Here is an 18,186-nt window from a genome sequence, read left to right on the forward strand (position 1 = left end):
ACAATATTTTGGTCTTCCCAGAAAGCTCTAAAAAAAACCCCCGCCTTCCAAATCTGTATACCCCAAAATGTCCGATTATTATAGGCTTTTACATCTGACCCCACATTACAACTACATTTTCAGAAGTCAGTGCGTTATGCTATGAATGGATTGTTAGCTTGTTCCCACACTCTGGCAATCTTGTTACTATGGTGAACTATAATAATAGTAATAAAAGAAAATTAAACACCATGTGAAAAAGGACACAATTTGTCCTTTTAGACCCTCATTTTTTTTCTCTAATCCTACTAGCAATCCTTCCCCACCAAGCTTCAGATATATATATCACAAGTGTCAAACTTGCCGCATAATGTTACTGTCCTTTGATGTTTTGTAACCTTTTCCCCATTTGCAGAACTGGGGTGGGCGTGGCCTCTAAGTGATGCATCTGATGTGATACCGTGTTTCCCCCAAAATAAGACACTGTCTTATATTAATTTTTGCTCCAAAAGTTGTGCTACGTCTTATTTTCGGGGGGTGCCTTATATTTCTCAAATAAGACAAATTGACAGGCAGAAAAGCTGACACCCCCAAAGAAAGTGTACCGTATGGTACACTGATTACGGTACGGTACCTGTCAGTATGGCACCCACCCACACAAACGACAGCACTTATATGGTACAACAGTATACTCCCGCTATTGCAGCTTCCGGCCACCAGAGGAACTACAGTCTACGCACTGTAGTGGAGACTGTAATGGCGGTGAGACAGCAGCAGATTGTGTCTGCTGTACTGGATGGTACAAAGTGATGGAAGGGGCCATCAGGGGACGCCACATTATTACGGTACCGCTATGAACAGCTTTGAATGGTACCGTATGTTTTTCCACCGTACCGTATGTAAACTTGACTACGCCTTATTTTCGGGGGGGTGCCTTATATTAGCAAATTCTGCAAAACCTCTGACATGCCTTACTTTCGGGGTACATCTTATTTTTGGGGAAACAGGGTAATGCATGCTGCCAGTTTGAGACTCCTGACATACATTGACCATTTTTAAATTTACTGCCAAAAGTCTCTCTCTCTCTCTCTCTCTTTCTCTTTGTGTGCCAAGATATTCTTGCTCTCACATAGATGAAAGATTCTTAATATATATTTATATATATATATATATTTTTAAAAAAGGATGCATCCAAAGATCTGGATAATACATTTACTTGCGTTTCCTAAGAAACGGATTTCCATTTTTTTCCCTTGTACATGTGGATATTTTAAGCTGTCTGAAGCTTCTGAACAGGAGTTGTCTTTACTAAATTGTACTCAACTCTTCAAAGCATAAATGCTAGAAAAGAAGAAATAAGAGCAAAGTAGGGAATGGGAAAAGAGAAAGTCAAAAAGAGATCAACAAAGAACCAAACAAATTAACAGCCCAGATTCCAGCAGCCCTCATAATAAGAGACACACAGAGACAACAGAGATTGGGAGAACACGCTGCTGCCTGAGGCTGTGGTCACCGTTAGCAATGATGCATTGCTTTCAAGCTGTAATCCAAAGGCTGTGAGGAATAGGAGGAAGGAGTCTTTAACACTTGGATTGCTTGTAAACTCCGCAATTTCTAAGGCTGATTGTGATTTCAGGAGGGAAGAGTATGAGAAGGAGAAGAAACCTGAGTTGAATCCTTCAGCGCCTTGGCTCAGCTCCTTCTTTGCAACTGTTTCCCACTGGTTCCAAAGAGCTTTTTTTCCTCTGTTAAGTTTTTTTTTTCTTTCCTGTCCCTCTCTTACTCAATCCTCCACGTGGCTGGAAGTCTCCAACAGTTGCATCAACACTCTCCTTCTGTTGCCATGACAACCAGCATCTCACTCTTGCCCATCTCTTCCAAGGCACTGGCCAGAGTGTTAAGATCCCCGTCATCTTGATGTTGAGCTTCCCATAAGTCCAGGATCACACCCGATGGGCTGGCTTTGGTGGCAAAGAAATTTAGGTACCTAAATAAGGTAGAGAGTAGGAGAGCTTAGCAAGTATCAACTTTGACCTTCAACATCAACATTAGTTATTGAAATATTCTGTTCTGAAGCCATTGTTCACATAATCACTGACCCCCTTAGAGAAGGTTCGCAACTTGGGTGTCCTCCTCGATCCACAGCTCACATTAGAGAAACATCTTTCAGCTGTGGCGAGGGGGGGGCGTTCGCCCAGGTTCACCTTGTGCACCAGTTGTGACCCTACTGGACCGGGACTCACTGCTCACAGTCACTCATGCCCTCATCACCTTGAGGCTCGACTACTGTAATGCTCTCTACATGGGGCTACCTTTGAAAAGTGTTTGGAAACTTCAGATTGTGCAGAATGCAGCTGCGAGAGCTATCATGGGCTTTCCTAAATATGCCCATGTTACACCAACACTCCGCAGTCTACATTGGCTGCCGATCAATTTCCGGTCACAATTCAAAGTGTTGGTTATGACCTTTAAAGCTCTTCATGGCACTGGACCAGAATATTTCCGAGACCGCCTTCTGCCGCACGAATCCCAGCGTCCGATTAGGTCCCACAGAGTGGGCCTTCTCCGGGTCCTGTCAACTAAACAATGTCGGTTGGCGGGCCCCAGGGGAAGAGCCTTCTCTGTGGCGGCTCCGACTCTCTGGAACCAACTCCCCCCAGAGATTAGAACTGCGCCTACTCTCCCTGCCTTCCGTAAACTCCTTAAATCCCACCTCTGCCGTCAGGCATGGGGGAACTGAAACATCTCCCCCGGGCATGTTCAATTTATACATGGTATGTTTGTGTGTGTGTTTGTTAGTAAATGGGGTTCTTTTTAAATCTTCTTAAATATTTTAAATTATTTGGATTTGTTATGATTGCTGTATTTTGTTGTGAGCTGCCCCGAGTCTGCAGAGAGGGGCGGCATACAAATCTAAATAATAAATAAATAATAAATAAATAAATAAATAAATAAGTGAACTAGTATCCTAATTAAATCCATACCACCATGAAATCAGAACCGAGAAATCATAATTATTTTCAGGACCAGAGTGGTTTATGTAAGAAGGCCAGTGGAGAAAAATATGAGACTATAAAATAAAAATATTAAGGACTAAGGAAAAATCATGGGGATGAGATATTTTATTTAAGCTTCCCCTGTCAATAAATCAACTAAGACATTACAACCCCATCATATTGCCCTTAGGATTTCTAAACATTATTTCAAGGAACGTATGAAATAGTTCTTTGTATACATCCAGGACTCCAGGTAAATGTTCTTCAACTAACAGCGCAGCCCAATAATACTAAATAAACTGCTTTAAACTTCCACGTAATTGAAACTTTGGGCTGGTGATGATGATTTAGATTTATTTAGCCATTCATCTCACAAACTAAGTCTGGTGACTGATAAAGCCAAAAATATCATATAATTGAAATAAAATATCGAAAATAATAGAAGTTGAGTAACGAACGGCAACCAAAGCTGATTCACACATGTAATGAACTGAGCTAATTTATTAACCAGTTTCTATATTTAAGTTCCTATTTTTTTTCTTTTATTATTACAGGCAAGCTGGGAGTTGAAGTCTACAATTCTTAAAGCTGCCAGGTTTGGGGACCCCTGGAAAAGACATTCTATTGTTGAGAAGATTATTACCCAACCAGGCAACTATCTTCTGAACCATACAAGAGGCCCTTTCTCTATGTTGTGGCAGATCCAGGTTGTTAACTATTGAAAGAGATATTATCACAGATAATTCGGATTTGAACTGTTTAGAACCTTATGGTTTTAAAACCAGGCTTTGAAGATTAAACACAGATAATCTTGTTCAATCAGGACTGTTGAACTTAATCTACTTTTTTCCACCTTTGTTGTAGTTCTATTTATGACTTAGAGATTGCCTGACACCAGATACCTCTGGGCAGCCAACACTTTAAAAAAAGGAGGGGAAAATGAAAGAAAAAATAGAAGCTGTACATCCAGGAGAAATAACCATATATAGCAAGAAAAAAAGAGGAGCCTGCAAGTCCTCATAATTATTCTAAGTCCAGGGAGAATGCCCAGGAATTCAAACACTTTCAGAACATCATCAAAGTTGGATCCCTTTATATCTCTGGTTCTAATCAAAGTGGTTATGTTGGTCATCGCTTCTTATCCTACTAAATGTCCATGGAGGTTCTCAGTCATTCAGATCACAGTTGGCCCAAAGGTGCTTTTTCAAAAGGCAACTGAACTTTGGTTTTCCTTGAAGACATTTTGCTTCTCACCCCAAGAACAAAAGAAACTTCTTGGATAAGATAAAAAACATCTTCAAGAAAAAATAAAGTCCAGTGTTTTTTAGAAAAGCATCTTTGGGTCTTGAACTACTGGCAAATCTCCACTAGTGGCTTCATACATCTCTTCAGTATTGTAGGCAGGAATTCTGATATTGGCAAAATGGGTAAAAACCATGTAGGTGGCCCCATAAGCTATTCATTCACATCATCTCATTCAGCTAAATTACGGCATCTAAATGAATTGGTTCTCAAAAGTGCCTCTGCAGGTCAGGGCTGAAATGACCAAACAACTTCAATGAATATTTACAGTGTTCCCTCGACTTTCGCGGGGGATGCGTTCCGAGACCACCCGCGAAAGTCAAATTTCCGCGAAGTAGAGATGCGGAAGTAAATACAGTGGTACCTCATCTTACGAACGCCTCTTCTAATGAACTTTTCAAGATACGAACCCGGTGTTTAAGATTTTTTTACCTCTTCTTCCAAACTATTTTCACCTTACGAACCCAAGCAGCTGTTGCTGGGATGAAGGGGTTTCTTTTTTCCCCTTTTTTGAAGAAAGAAAAGGGAGGGGCAGCTTGGAGGAGTAAAGATTTTGCATCCTTGCAAAGGCACTGAAACGGTGTCTTTTGAAAAAAGAAAAGGGAGGGGCGCCCCCCCTTGCCTTTCTTCCTTCCCACTCACCCTTTAGCCTAGCCTTGCTTCTTCCACCCGCCCCCTTTAGCTGCTCCTCCCTGCCCTCTGTTCGCCTCCCTTCTAAAGTTTGGGATTTTCCTGAAGGATTTGCACGCATTATTTGCTTTTACATTGATTCCTATGGGAAACATTGTTTCATCTTACGAACTTTTCACCTTATGAACCTCCTCCTGGAACCAATTAAGTTCGTATGATGAGGTACCACTGTACACTATTTTTGGCTATGGACAGTATCTCAAGCACTTTAAACCCCTAAATTACAATTTCCCATTCCCTTAGCAACCATTTAGATTATTACTCACGTTTATTTATTAAAGTTTATTAAAAAATATTTATTAAAGGCGGACGAAAGTTTGGCGATGACATATGACATCATCGGGCGGGAAAAACCGTAGTATAGGGGGGAAAACAGCGAAGAAATTTTTTAATTAATATTTTTGAAAAACCATGTGATAGACTTTTCGCGAAGTTCGAACCCGTGAAAATTGAGGGAACACTGTATACACAAGTTCACCAACTTCCTTGGTTGGTTTAATTCCTGTGGGACAATAAAAGCATAGAATTAAAACTCACCGATCCATGGAAAGCTTTTGGGCAAGGAGCCGCCAATCATTCCCTCTGGAGTTAGGAGCATCAAGACTGTTGCAGATTTTCTGCCGAATGGACAGAGGAATCTTGAAGGCATGTGGTCCAAGCTGGGTTATCATGGCACCACCAGTGTAGGACCGCAAGGCATCAAAGGAGCTGGAGTTCTTTAAAATTTGAAATTTGCATTAGTTTATCAAAATATAAAACATGAAGAAAAATGAAAATAATGGGAAAATAAATAAGGAAAACGGGGACAAAGTGTAGGGGAGAACAGGAAAAAGAAAGAAAAGCATTGAGTTCTGACTCTCTTTAGTCCTGTAGAATAAGATAATAACATACAGTCTCATTTTTTTTACTTTTATATAGCTCTATGCACAAAAATAGGAATATATTTTAATTCCTACAATGGGTGGTTGGTTGCAAAAGCTAATGAAGTTAGCAGAGATGGATGAATCGACTGCTTTAATTAAAGAAAATAATATAGATAAATTTGTTTCCACTTGGAAATCATTTCTGAACTTTGTGCTTGAGGTGGAAAAACAATAAAACTGTGATTTTGGATTTTGCTGATTCAATACATTTGTTGTTATGGAAATGGCTTGTGTATATTATTATGCAAATGGAGCTCTTATAACAAAAAAACCCCGGTTTGCAGGCTGAGCAATTAATTGGATAAATATGGAAATTTTTAAAAACTTGATATGTTCCATTTTGTCATTTACAGATGTCAAACTGTCTCACAACCTCACAAGTTCAATGACAACCATGATTTACAAGAAAAAAACAAAAAATATTCTCAGGTGACAATCGGTCTGCCTTCTGGCACTTTCAAGATGGATTTTGAAAGATTTACTATAAACAGAAACCACATACTGTATTTGATGGGAGGCAAATATACATATGTATATGCATACAACAAATGATTCTGCTTTGGGTTTTAGTCACTGAAACAATGGACAAACTTCTAGAGAGGTTTACACAAGAAAAGTTTAAAAGCCCATATCAACTTCACGTGTGAAAATGGTCCCATCTTGTTTCGTTGTAGTCAGTACACAATAGTATTGGAGCTGGCTTCTACTGGCATTTGAGCAATGATGGTTACATTTTCTGGAATTTTGAAAGCCTGTTCAGAAGGGAACGGAGCCAGCATTCCCAATTTTCTGATTAGGTGTTTGGTGGCTAGCAGCAGCAATGAAGCTAGCAGAATTGGTACCCTCTAAACCAGTGTTTCCCAACCTTGGCAACTTGAAGATATCTGGACTTCAACTCCCAGAATTCCCCAGCCAGTGAATGCTGGCTAGGGAATTCTGGGAGTTGAAGTCCAGATATCTTCAAGTTGCCAAGGTTGGGAAACACTGCTCTAAACTACATTAGCTGAAGCTTTGGTTATGCTGCAGAACAAAACTTTGAATTTTTTGTTTGTTTGTTTGCCACATACTAGACAAACAAAACCAGAAGCATTTGGAGGGGGGAGGGAGCAGTCAGTAAAATGCACTAGGAAAATTACTAAATGCTAAAAATCAAAATAATAGGAACGTGAAGGGTATCATGTCTTAAAAATAAACGGTGATCTTCACAGCACCATCAAATTATCCTGCCTCGGTAAGTGCAGAAGGAAACAGCTATCTAATAATGCCATGCATGACTGAACTATAATGGGCCTTCAACATTAGGACAGGAATCTCAAATTAGTCTGCAGGGGGAGGGAGGGTGGTTTTGAAATGTTTTGAATAATGCACTTCCTAACTTTAATAGGAAATTGTACAAATCTGTATGTAACTGGCTAAACAGCCATGATCTCAGAAGTACAGGAAGAGCCTCAGGGCTGAGATTTAAATAGTTATTGCCCTCTTCTTAAATAGTTATTGCCCTTCTGATGACACAGCTGCTGCCAGTGGGCGAGTAGGAGAGAGGCTGCTTTGAAAAGTGGCCCTTTAAAAGTGGGTGGGTGGGTGAGGGACATATCTCCATGTCTCCTAGCCTTTTCAAAATCAGCTGAAGTTGGCTAACACTAATTCAAGTGCAACCACAGTATAATGCCTGAAGGAGAATTCACCCACTGCTTTGTTTCTTGCCATATATAAAGTACATCCACCAAATTGGTTGCTGAACAGTTTTGATAGCTTTCATGAGCTTTCCAAAAAAAGTTTCAGCAATAATATTTTGTCCAGAATTAAAATAAAAACACAAATCAGGGGTGGATTCTGGTTTTCTTCACTGCCGGTTCAGGAAACAATATTGTTTATTTATTTATTGTATTTATATGCTGAATATATGTATATTCCTGATTGCTTATTTGACCCCTATGACAATCATTAAGTGTTGTACCTCATGATTCTTGACAAATGTATCTTTTCTTTTATGTACACTGAGAGCATATGCACCAAAGACAAATTCCTTGTGTGTCCAATCACACTTGGCCATTTCTATTTATCTATCTCAGTGATGCGCCCCCCCTGCACTTCGCACATGCGCAGTGCTAAAAGAAAGCATCTGCGCATGCACAGGAGAAAAAAACACCCCCGACTTGGGGGTGTGGCAGATCTGAATCACTGCTGTTTCCAGCAACCCTGGCCACCAAGTTGCTACCAGTTCTACAGAACTAGTCCGAATTGGGAGGAACTCACTTCTGACTGAAATGGATATTTAAAATATCCAGCAGGTTCCAACTGATACACAACAATTACATGAAAGAACAGGCTGTATTGTTAATATCCAGTAGAATAGAGATGGATATATCAAAGATACATTAGCAGACAATAAGAAATATGATTTTCTTTAACTGTCCATATAATAGTAATGACATTTGAAACAGCAGAAGTGGAAGTGAATCGTGGCTGAAATTAAACAATAGAGCAGTGTTTCTCAATATTGGTAAATTTAAGATGTGTGGACTTCAACTCCCAGAAATCCCCAATTAGAATGTTGACTAAGAAATTCCGGGAATTGAAATCCATCTTAAAAGTTGTTAAAGTTGAGAACCGCTGCACTAGAGGAACCTAACATGAACATTAGCCTATATTTTATCGATTGTATCTGGCCAATACAATGTTTCAGAGAAACTACTAGGCCCATTATTAAATATATATCCTATTCCTTTTGTCTCCATCGATCAATCGATCGATTGATTGATTGATCGATCCATCCATCCATCCATTCACTTTTCTTATCTAAGTTCCCCTTTCTTACCTCTCCAAGTGTAATATGTAACTGAAATATCTGCCCTTCTCCTTCAACTTGCCGAACACAGATTTTGCAAGTAAGTTCTGTAGTAGCTGGGCTGTATCTTTCAAGACTGAAGGTGCAGTGTAGTGCCCTCTGACTACCACTCCAAATGTGATAGAAAGGGATTTCCTGAAGGAAATAGAAAAAGTAACAGAAAAGATGAACAAATGTGTGTGTCACAACATGTCACCATTCTGGAAATTTACAGAGGGCCCCTTTAAAAGATAAAATAAACTAAACAAAATCAATCCCATGTATTTTGTCTTCATATCAAATTCCAGGCAAGGAGAAGCAAAAAACAAGGTTTAAAGTCTTTATATCAGGGGTCTCCAATGTTGGCAACATGCAACAACTACTCAGGATGTCATCCGTAATCTGTAAACATCAACTAATCTGCATACATCAATTGCATCAACTACTCAAGGTGTTACCCCAGCAACTAATCAGGATGTTTCAACACAGCCAATCAATCCACTTACAGCAGCTGAGCCAGCACTCCACACCCACCCACCACTATTTATAGAGGGCCGGCAGCTCAGACCATGCTTTGTTCTCCCTAGCACGAAGCCAAAAGCACCAGTTTGAAGATGACGAGTGGGACCTCGTCCAAATGTCTCTAAGATTCACTCAATCTTACATGGGATATGCCAAGACCTACATACTTATACAGGTGAAAATCTATGAAAACAAATATGTATATATTCAACAAATATATATATATATATTCAACAAACATATATATATATATATATTCAACAAACATATATATATTCAACAAATATATATATATATATTCAACAAATATATATATATATATATATATATATATATATATATATATTCAACAAATATATATATATATATATATATATATATATATATATATATATATATATATATATATATATATTCAACAAATATATATATTGTTGTGGCTAGCTCTGGCCCAGCTCCTACCCCAAGGACTGTGGATGTGGGGGAGACATCCAAATGCTGCAGGCCTGTTTTGCCCCCGGTGGAATCTGCTGATGAAGGCTCCTCTGACCAAGAAGACATGAGTGACAGGGAGGAGGAGAGTGTGGCAGACAGCTCAGAAGGAGATCAATTATCTAGCTCCTCCTTGGATTCAGAACAAGAGTTAATGATATATCCACGCATGCAGAGAGCGATGCATAGGCAACAACAACTGAGAGATTATTATCAAAGAAAATGAGGCCACCTGTGGTTGGGTGGGGCTGTGGTAATTAGTGAGGCTGCTATAAATAGCAGCCTGTGGGTTTGGCCATTGTGGAGGATTATCTGATCAGTGTGTTTCATGACTGCTTTACTGACTTTTTGTGTGCTGATTTTTCCCTGCTTTGAAACTAAACCAGAGCAAAGTGTGTGTCACTTTGTGAAAGAAGAAGGACTGCGAATTGCCTCATAGCTGCAAGCTAAGTATCACAGAACTGATAAGGGACTTGTACAAATTACCAGTTTGTTTGGAGACCAGTGCTCTTTGCTATACCAAAAGAAGGCTTAGTTTAAATTATAAAGAACATTGTTTTTAATTTTCAAACGTGTGTGTGTCTGAAATTTGTACCTGTGAATTTTTGGGAGGAGTCTACCAGAGAGCCCGACAGAACAATATATATTCAACAAATATATATATATTCAACAAATATGAATATATATATATATTCAAATATGGCATGTCCAATCTCTTTGAAAAAAGATAAAAAGGCAACATTGAACATTAATGCCAAACATCCCATTGGCACTTCCTTCTACAGCCTATTAGTACAATATAATATTTATCCTATATAATTATTCTTTACATTGATATCCATCTTATCCAGTTCTATTGGTGTAATATAAAATATTCGATTATCTTTGCAATGGTATAATATCAACAACGGTTTTTGTGTTTAATTAAATCAATGATTAAAAACTTAGTAGGTTTGTAGATATCCCTTTAGTTTCTTCCGGTCTATAGAGAAAGGTAGGCAATCGTTATTCATAGTGATATCCTATTAGTTATAACATGTAGTTATAACAGTTTTTAGCAGTTATTATGTTTGAGCCAGTTGTACACCTGTCCCAGGTTTTATAAAATTCTGATTCATCCTTGTCTTGCAGGTCCATTGACATCTTGCTGAGTTCTGCACATTCGAATACTTTACTAATTAAATTTGGAACCACTCTTAAATCTGGTGTTGAACTGACAGGTCAAAAGCACTCACCTGATATTTGGCTAGGAGTTTGCTCCTCCAAAGTGAATGAGGGATGTCATGAACAGAAAGGCGCAGGTTGTGATAACTGTCCTTAAACAGTAGAGGCTTGGGCTCTTCTAACAGATAGCCGCCAAGGGTCTTTTCTATTTCAAGGACTTCCTAGAGACAAACAAAAGAAAAGAAAAAGCACCATAAAGTAAAACACCAGAAAGCAATTCAATTGGGAAAGTGATACAAAATAGGTGAGACCGTGAAGGAACATGAAATGGACTACATTTAATGACAGATAGTGTATAAATCTACCCTATAATCAGTAAAGGACTGCTGTTATTTAAAAAAAATATATTGATTTTAAAAAAGAAAAAATATATACGTACATTGTTGAACAGGTCATACTCCATATCTGTTACCTATCTCATTTCTTACACTTTGTATTATATTGAACTGTATACATTCACATGCATGAAAGAAACATAAACACCCTGCCATTTTTGGCGCTACTGGTGCACCCTCCCAGGCTGTTGCAGGTGCATGGGCGTTTGCCCAGGTTCACCTGGTGCACCAGTTGCGGCCCTATTTGGACCGGGAGTCACTGCTCACAGTCACTCATGCCCTCATCACCTCGAGGCTCGACTACTGTAATGCTCTCTACATGGGGCTACCTTTGAAATGTGTTTGGAAACTTCAGATTGTGCAGAATGCAGCTGCGAGAGCTATCATGGGCTTTACTAAATATGCCCATGTTACACCAACACTCCGCAGTCTGCATTGGTTGCCGATCAGTTTCCGGTCACAATTCAAAGTGTTGGTTATGACCTATAAAGCCCTTCATGGCACCAGACCAGAATATCTCCGGGACCGCCTGCTGCCGCACGAATCCCAGCGACCGGTTAGGTCTCACAGAGTTGTCCTTCTCTGGGTCCCGTCAACTAAATAATGTTGTTTGGCGGGACCCAGGGGGAGAGCCTTCTCTGTGGCGGCCCCGACCCTTTGGAACCAACTCCCCCCAGATATCAGAGTTGCCTCCACCCTCCTTGCCTTTCGTAAGCTCCTTAAAACCCACCTCTGTCGTCAGGCATGGGGGAATTGAGAATTTCCCTTCCCCCTAGGCTTATAAAATTTATGCATGGTATGTCAGTATGTATGATTGGTTTCTTAAATTGGGTTTTTTTTAAATTAACTTAAATATTAGATTTGTTTACATTGTATTATTATTGTTGTTAGCCGCCCCGAGTCTACGGAGAGGGGCGGCATACAAATCTGATAAATAAATAAATAATAATAAATGGGCTTCTTGCGGGTGCAAGCGCGCATGTTGGTGAGAGCTTTGGCTGCTGCGCATGCACAGCAACCAAAATCTTGCAAGAAAATGCACGTGTAAGCAAGATTTTGGCAATTTTTGCTGACGTTTTTGCTTCCATGCATGCGCAGAAGCAAAAACCCAGTAAAAGTCACCGAAATCTCACTCGCGTGACCATCTTCACATCAGATTTCACATGCTGCACATACACAGCAGCCAAATCTTGTGCAGGGGTGCACATGCACATGTTGGGGATGCACAATTGCATGTGCATCCTGAAAATCGCTACCGGAGCATGGCAGGCCATCTGTGCTTGTAATAGCCTTCCTCAGAGGCATCTTCCAAATATGCAGTTCAGTGGTGGGTTTCAAATAATTTGACTACCGGTTCTGTGGGCTTGGCTTGGTGGGTGTGGCACGGGAAGGATGCTGTAAAATCTCCATTCCCTCCCCACTCCAGGGGACAATTACTGCAAAATCCCCATTTGAGGCAGAAAATAGATGGTGGCGAAGCCAGTCAGAGGTGGTATACCCCTATTCTCCGAACTACTCAAAAATTTTGTTACAGGTTCTCCAGCACTGGTCAGACCCTGCTAAAACCCACCTCTGATGCAGTTCCCAGAACTTTTGGCTTAACAAGGCCAATCTAACATTCAAAGTTTGGGAATTCCTGTTCCAACTGAAACAGAAGATACCAGGTTGAAGAGGGCTGACATACATGACTATTTGTATTTCTAGGTTCCAGGTTGAGTTTCCATGCTTGTTGAAGTATTGGATACAGATGAACTACCAGCAATCTACAAAATACATCTTGGTATCTCTTTGAATAAGTCAATAAAAGTTTGAGCAAGGTCTCTTCCCCCCCCCCCTCTCTCTAAGACAGGAGTGTCAAACTCAAGGCCCGGGGTCCAAATCCAGCCTGCGGGGTGCTTAGATCTGGCCCACCAAGCCACTCTGGAAACAGTAAAGGAGTGGCCTGCAGTACCTCTGATAGTGAAAATAGTGCTTGGAAGGGTTGCTTTGGCAGAGAGTTGCAGGAGGCCATCACAGCCGAAAAGGTTGCTTGGGTGCCCTTTGGCAGAGCACTTGGGCCACCACAGGCATCCTGACATGAGTGATGCCAAGCTGCCCATGCCCACTCTTTCCATGCCCATTCCCAAACACAACCCTGATGTGGCCCTCAATGAAATTGAGTTGACACCCATAATACCTACTTTGGGCACCAGGTATCCCCTAATACCAGCTATCCCCTAATACTTCTCTAATGCTCTAAAACAGGGTTCTCCAAACTTGGCAACTTTAAGACTGGTGGACTTCAACTCCCAGAATTCTCCAGCCAGCCATGCAGGCTGTGGAATTTTGGGAATTAAAGTCCACCAGTCTTACAGTTGCCAAGTTTGGAGAACCCTGCAAAACCTGTTGAATGTGCAGATGCTAAATTTAACTTAATCTCATCTAGCTATGCTAGTACACTATGCTCTCACATGCCGTAATTCAAACCAACCAATCACTTGGAAACATCAGTAATCTCTTTATGACTTATTTCAGCTCATTTACATAGTCTTCTTTATAATGCAGGTTTCTCACTTACCTAAAAATAATAATAATAAATAGCAATAATGAAAGCACCCATCTTATATTTGCATCCTTCACAACATTATCCTGATCAAAGCTTTATTCAAGGAGCGAATAGGTAGAGCTCATTGCCTGAAGGCATTCACCTCCATTCCTCTTACATACCATTACAACCTTCAATTTCTTGAGCTTTATCCTTTATTAAAATGGAAAATGATAATTTCCAGAGTTCTTTTTTTTTAAAAGCTACTTTAAACTGGGGTTTGGGATGGGAGTGGAGAGGTTGAACACCAGTTGTGACATCAAGGTTAAAACGCACAACACAGTAAGGTTTGAAATACCAGCTTGGTGTGTTGATTGCTGGAACTAATCACTCTGGTTTGTAGATGGAGGCAGATGGAGAGTTATACTTCATTAAGAATGATGGGTCACTTTCATTAGGATGCAAAGAGATGCTAACATTATTGATAGGCTTTGAAAATAACTTGACAATAGGTATTTTCAGAGGAACAGAAACTAAGCAGTTTCTTGTGGTTCCTTCATAATTGGCCTTAATACTTTGATCAGAAAGAAAACTTGGCTATAAAACAAAACAAAACATACAAGTAAACCTATTCTGGTCTTGTTTGTTGTGAGTTGCTATCAAGGGCAGACTGGGTCATATCAAGGAAAATCCATTGATGCAATTTATTGACTTCTGCAAAGCCTTTGATTCAGTGGTTCACGACAAACTACCCCTAAAACTCAAATCTTATGGCATCTCAGGATCCCTCCACAGCTGGATTACAGCATTCCTGTCAAACAGACAACAAGTTGTCAAAATTGGGAGCATCATTTCCACCCCTGTCCCTGTTAAAAGTGATGTTCCCCAAGGCAGCGTACTAGGACCTACTCTTTTCATTCTCTACATCAACGACCTCTGCAATCATATCACAAGCAACTGTGTTCTTTTTGCTGATGATATAAAACTCTTCAACACCACGGACAACACAGCTATTCTCCAAAAAGACCTTGACTTTGTCTCAGATTGGTCTAACACCTGGCAACTTCAAATATCAACCAATAAATGCTCTGTTCTCCACATCGGCAAAAATAATTTGAACCTCATATATAAACTGAATAAACAAAATCTCACAGATAACCCCCACTCAGTAAGTTAGTTAGTTTAGTTATAGTTTATAATTTATTAGATTTGTATGCCGCCCCTCTCCGAAGACTCGGGGCGGCCTTGGAATACTAAACGAAACTAGACTTACAATCCTGGGTGTAGAAAGCTTAGAACTAGGACGCCTTAAACACGATCTAAGTATTGCCCACAAGATCATATGCTACAACATCCTCCCTGTCAATGACTATTTCAGCTTCAACCACAACAAGACAAGAGCACACAACAGATTCAAACTTAATATTAACCACTCCAAACTTGACTGTAAAAAATATGACTTTAGCAATCGAGTTATCAAAACGTGGAACTCATTACTGGACTCCATAGTGTCAACCCCTAACCCCCAACATTTTCCCCTTCCATGGTTGACCTCACCAGGTTCCTAAGAGGTCAGTAAGGGGCGTGCATAAGTGTACTAGTGTGCCTTCCGTCCCCTGTCCAATTGTCTCTCCTATATCTCATATATCTTCTCTTCCATTCATATATCTTTTCCTCTATTCTTCATTGATGCATTTTATTCTTTATCTTTTCTTCTACACTTTCTTTGATATATATTACTACATGTTTACTCTCTTTAACCTTCTTTGTGTATTGGACAAATAAATAAATAAAATAAAATAAAATATACAAGTTAAGATAACAAATCAGAATGTGTGTTCCTTGGTTCCATATTCTCCAGATCACCCTGGAAGCATAGTTCCCTCTAAGCTGAGCAGTGAGTAATCGCTCACTTAAAAATCATCATCAACTCAGAGTTTTCCAAACCTGCCCTGAAGCAGAGAGGGAAAGAGCGAGAGGGAAGGAGAGAGAGAGGAAGAGAGAGAAACAGATAGAAAAAAGAGAGGAAGGAAAAGAGAAAGAAAAAGAATGGGAGTAAGGAAGAGAGAAAGAAAATCAAAATCTAGTTTGAAACTAGCTCAACTATTTAAGTGGCATTTTGATATTGATAGAGTTGCCCTATTATGAGCTCACTGTTATAGACACACAGTGCAGTATTTTATTTTGAAATTCTCTGAGGCAAAACAGGGTGGGTTTTTAATTTATTTTTTGTTTGTTTGTTTGTTTATTCATTCATTCATTCGTTTGTTTGTTTATTTATTATTTCTGTGCCGCCCAGTCCTGAAGGGCACTAAACTCAGACACTATACTTTTCCGCCCACCCCCCCCAAAAAATTAGAGGGAACACTGCCTGGAAGGGAATGATAAAATGGTAAATGATGCCATTATATTAATTAGATGAAGACCTTATGGAGAAAAGTCCGATATTTAGACCAGAACCTGACCAAATCAAAACATACTGGTGGAGGCCCTCAAACAGGTCAGGCTAGTACAGAGGTCTTCAAACCCGGCAACTTCAAGACTTGTGGATTTCAACTCTGCTTATACTTTTCAAAAGTCAGATATTGTTCTATATACAATCCTTTTTTTATTGATTGCATGTAATATTCTAATTTTCTGAGATGGGGGATTTGGGGTTTTTATTAGTTGTACCCCCTAATCATCACAATTATGATAAATTATGGCTTGAACAATCTTGACTTGCTTGTTATAAATATCTCTCATATATTAAGTTTCACTTTTTAAGTTACATTACTGAAATAAATGAACGTTTGCACTATATTCTAATTTTTTGAGTTTCACCTGTGTATTCTATTCTTTGCTGCAGCAATGAAAGAGCAAAGTAGTAACTCTTCCTTTCTGTAGCCTTTTCCCCAGCTTCCTAAGGTTGTCAACTGTTTGACAAAACAATATTCCGTAAACTATTTCGTAAACTACTCAAGACCCACCTATATCGCCAGGCATGGGAGAGTTGAGACACCTTCCCCCAGGCTTTTTTATATTTTATGTTTGGTATGTATGTGTTGTTTGGTTTTAAATATGATAGGGTTTTATATGCTTCTTTTTAATATTAAAGATTTGTTTTGCTCTAATATTGTTTTTATTATTGTTGTGAGCAGCCCCGAGTCTCCGGAGAGGGGCGGCATACAAATCTAATAAATTATTAAATTATTATTATTATTATTATTATTATTATTATTATTATTCCAAGATATTCATATTTAGGTTAAGGAGTTACAATACATGACTAGAGCACCATTCAGTCTATGCTGGGCCACTGTTATTTTGTTTTCTTTCATCTCAATATTTGCATCAGAATTAGCAGTCTACACATTATCTACATTAGTAATAATAGGAAAAATGTATTTTGCTTTGCAAAAACTATGAAAAACTAATAGTTACTTTTTATTATATCTTCAAACTAGGGCACAAAATAGGCCTGGCAATGCTTTCTTTCTTCTCCTGGGAGCTGCGTGGAAAATGTCAGGGCTGCTCCCTAAGGGAATGGGTTAAAGGAACTTATTATTGAAACTAAACTCTGGGTCACTTTTCAACTCATTGCATCAGGCTGTTTTGCTCCCTTGAGTAACCACTTTTCTAAGTCACATTGCATGCTTGGATTACCAGCAAGCCTTCTTTGGGGCAGAGAAGTCCAAAATCAGTGCAAATGAGAGAGCTGGACAGGAAGTACTGAGCAACCAATTTTCTTGAATACCTTATTATAGCTTTCTTAAAAAATATGGGAAAGATAACAGTACAGTATAGAAGTAGGAAAGAAAGCCAAAAAGTGTTTCTAAAAGGTGCAGGTATTTAAAGATGAAAATTCAAAAATGGATAATCTTTTGATCGCCACATTAATTGTTTGCATATATAACATTAAGCAATTTTAATGCATTTATATGGAGCATAAGCATATATGTAGAGAAATCCAGCAATTTATAAGCATGATGAACTAATCTTTAACTTTATGGGACACACTCCAGTCCTAATGAAAATACATAAAGACATTTAGAACATTTATTAGGAATTTAGTTTCTTATGCATTTCAGGAGGTAAAAAGGGTAGTTCAGACATTAATCTATTTGTGTTACTTGATGTAATTTATGCAAAATTTTCCAGATCTAACGCAGTCTACTTCCTCCATTACAAATGTATAACCTAATTCTTCATCATTGGCCATACAGATTGAGATGCGTCCAGTGAAATAAAGAATGACAATGGACCATGGAAACTGATCTAATAGTTACATTTCCTGTTTTGAAGACTTCTGGGTGATATGAAAGCTGTAATAATGATATCCACATCTATCTCTCCCATTGAAGAACAGACATAGATATACCAATTATTATTG

At 39.1% G+C, this 18,186-nt stretch overlaps 1 protein-coding gene across 2 annotated transcripts in view; it reads right to left on the reverse strand.

Moving 5' to 3' along the window:
• Positions 1-1,177: 1,177 nt before the first annotated feature.
• The window catches only part of UNC5B (unc-5 netrin receptor B), a 291,780-nt gene continuing 274,771 nt past the window's right edge, over positions 1,178-18,186 (reverse strand). The window contains exons 14-17 of one of the 2 annotated variants that reach the window (XM_070752210.1): positions 10,967-11,116; positions 8,709-8,873; positions 5,505-5,683; positions 1,178-1,966 (exon numbers count right to left, since the gene is read on the reverse strand). In XM_070752210.1, coding sequence (XP_070608311.1) covers positions 1,801-1,966; positions 5,505-5,683; positions 8,709-8,873; positions 10,967-11,116 — 660 coding nt within the window. In that variant the 3' untranslated portion in view covers positions 1,178-1,800. The remainder of the gene's footprint in view (positions 1,967-5,504; positions 5,684-8,708; positions 8,874-10,966; positions 11,117-18,186) is intronic. The other variant, XM_070752211.1, reaches the window with a different exon arrangement.

The sequence above is a fragment of the Erythrolamprus reginae genome, chromosome 5, assembly GCF_031021105.1.
Source record: "Erythrolamprus reginae isolate rEryReg1 chromosome 5, rEryReg1.hap1, whole genome shotgun sequence".
Classification (NCBI taxonomy): Eukaryota; Metazoa; Chordata; class Lepidosauria; order Squamata; family Dipsadidae; genus Erythrolamprus; species Erythrolamprus reginae.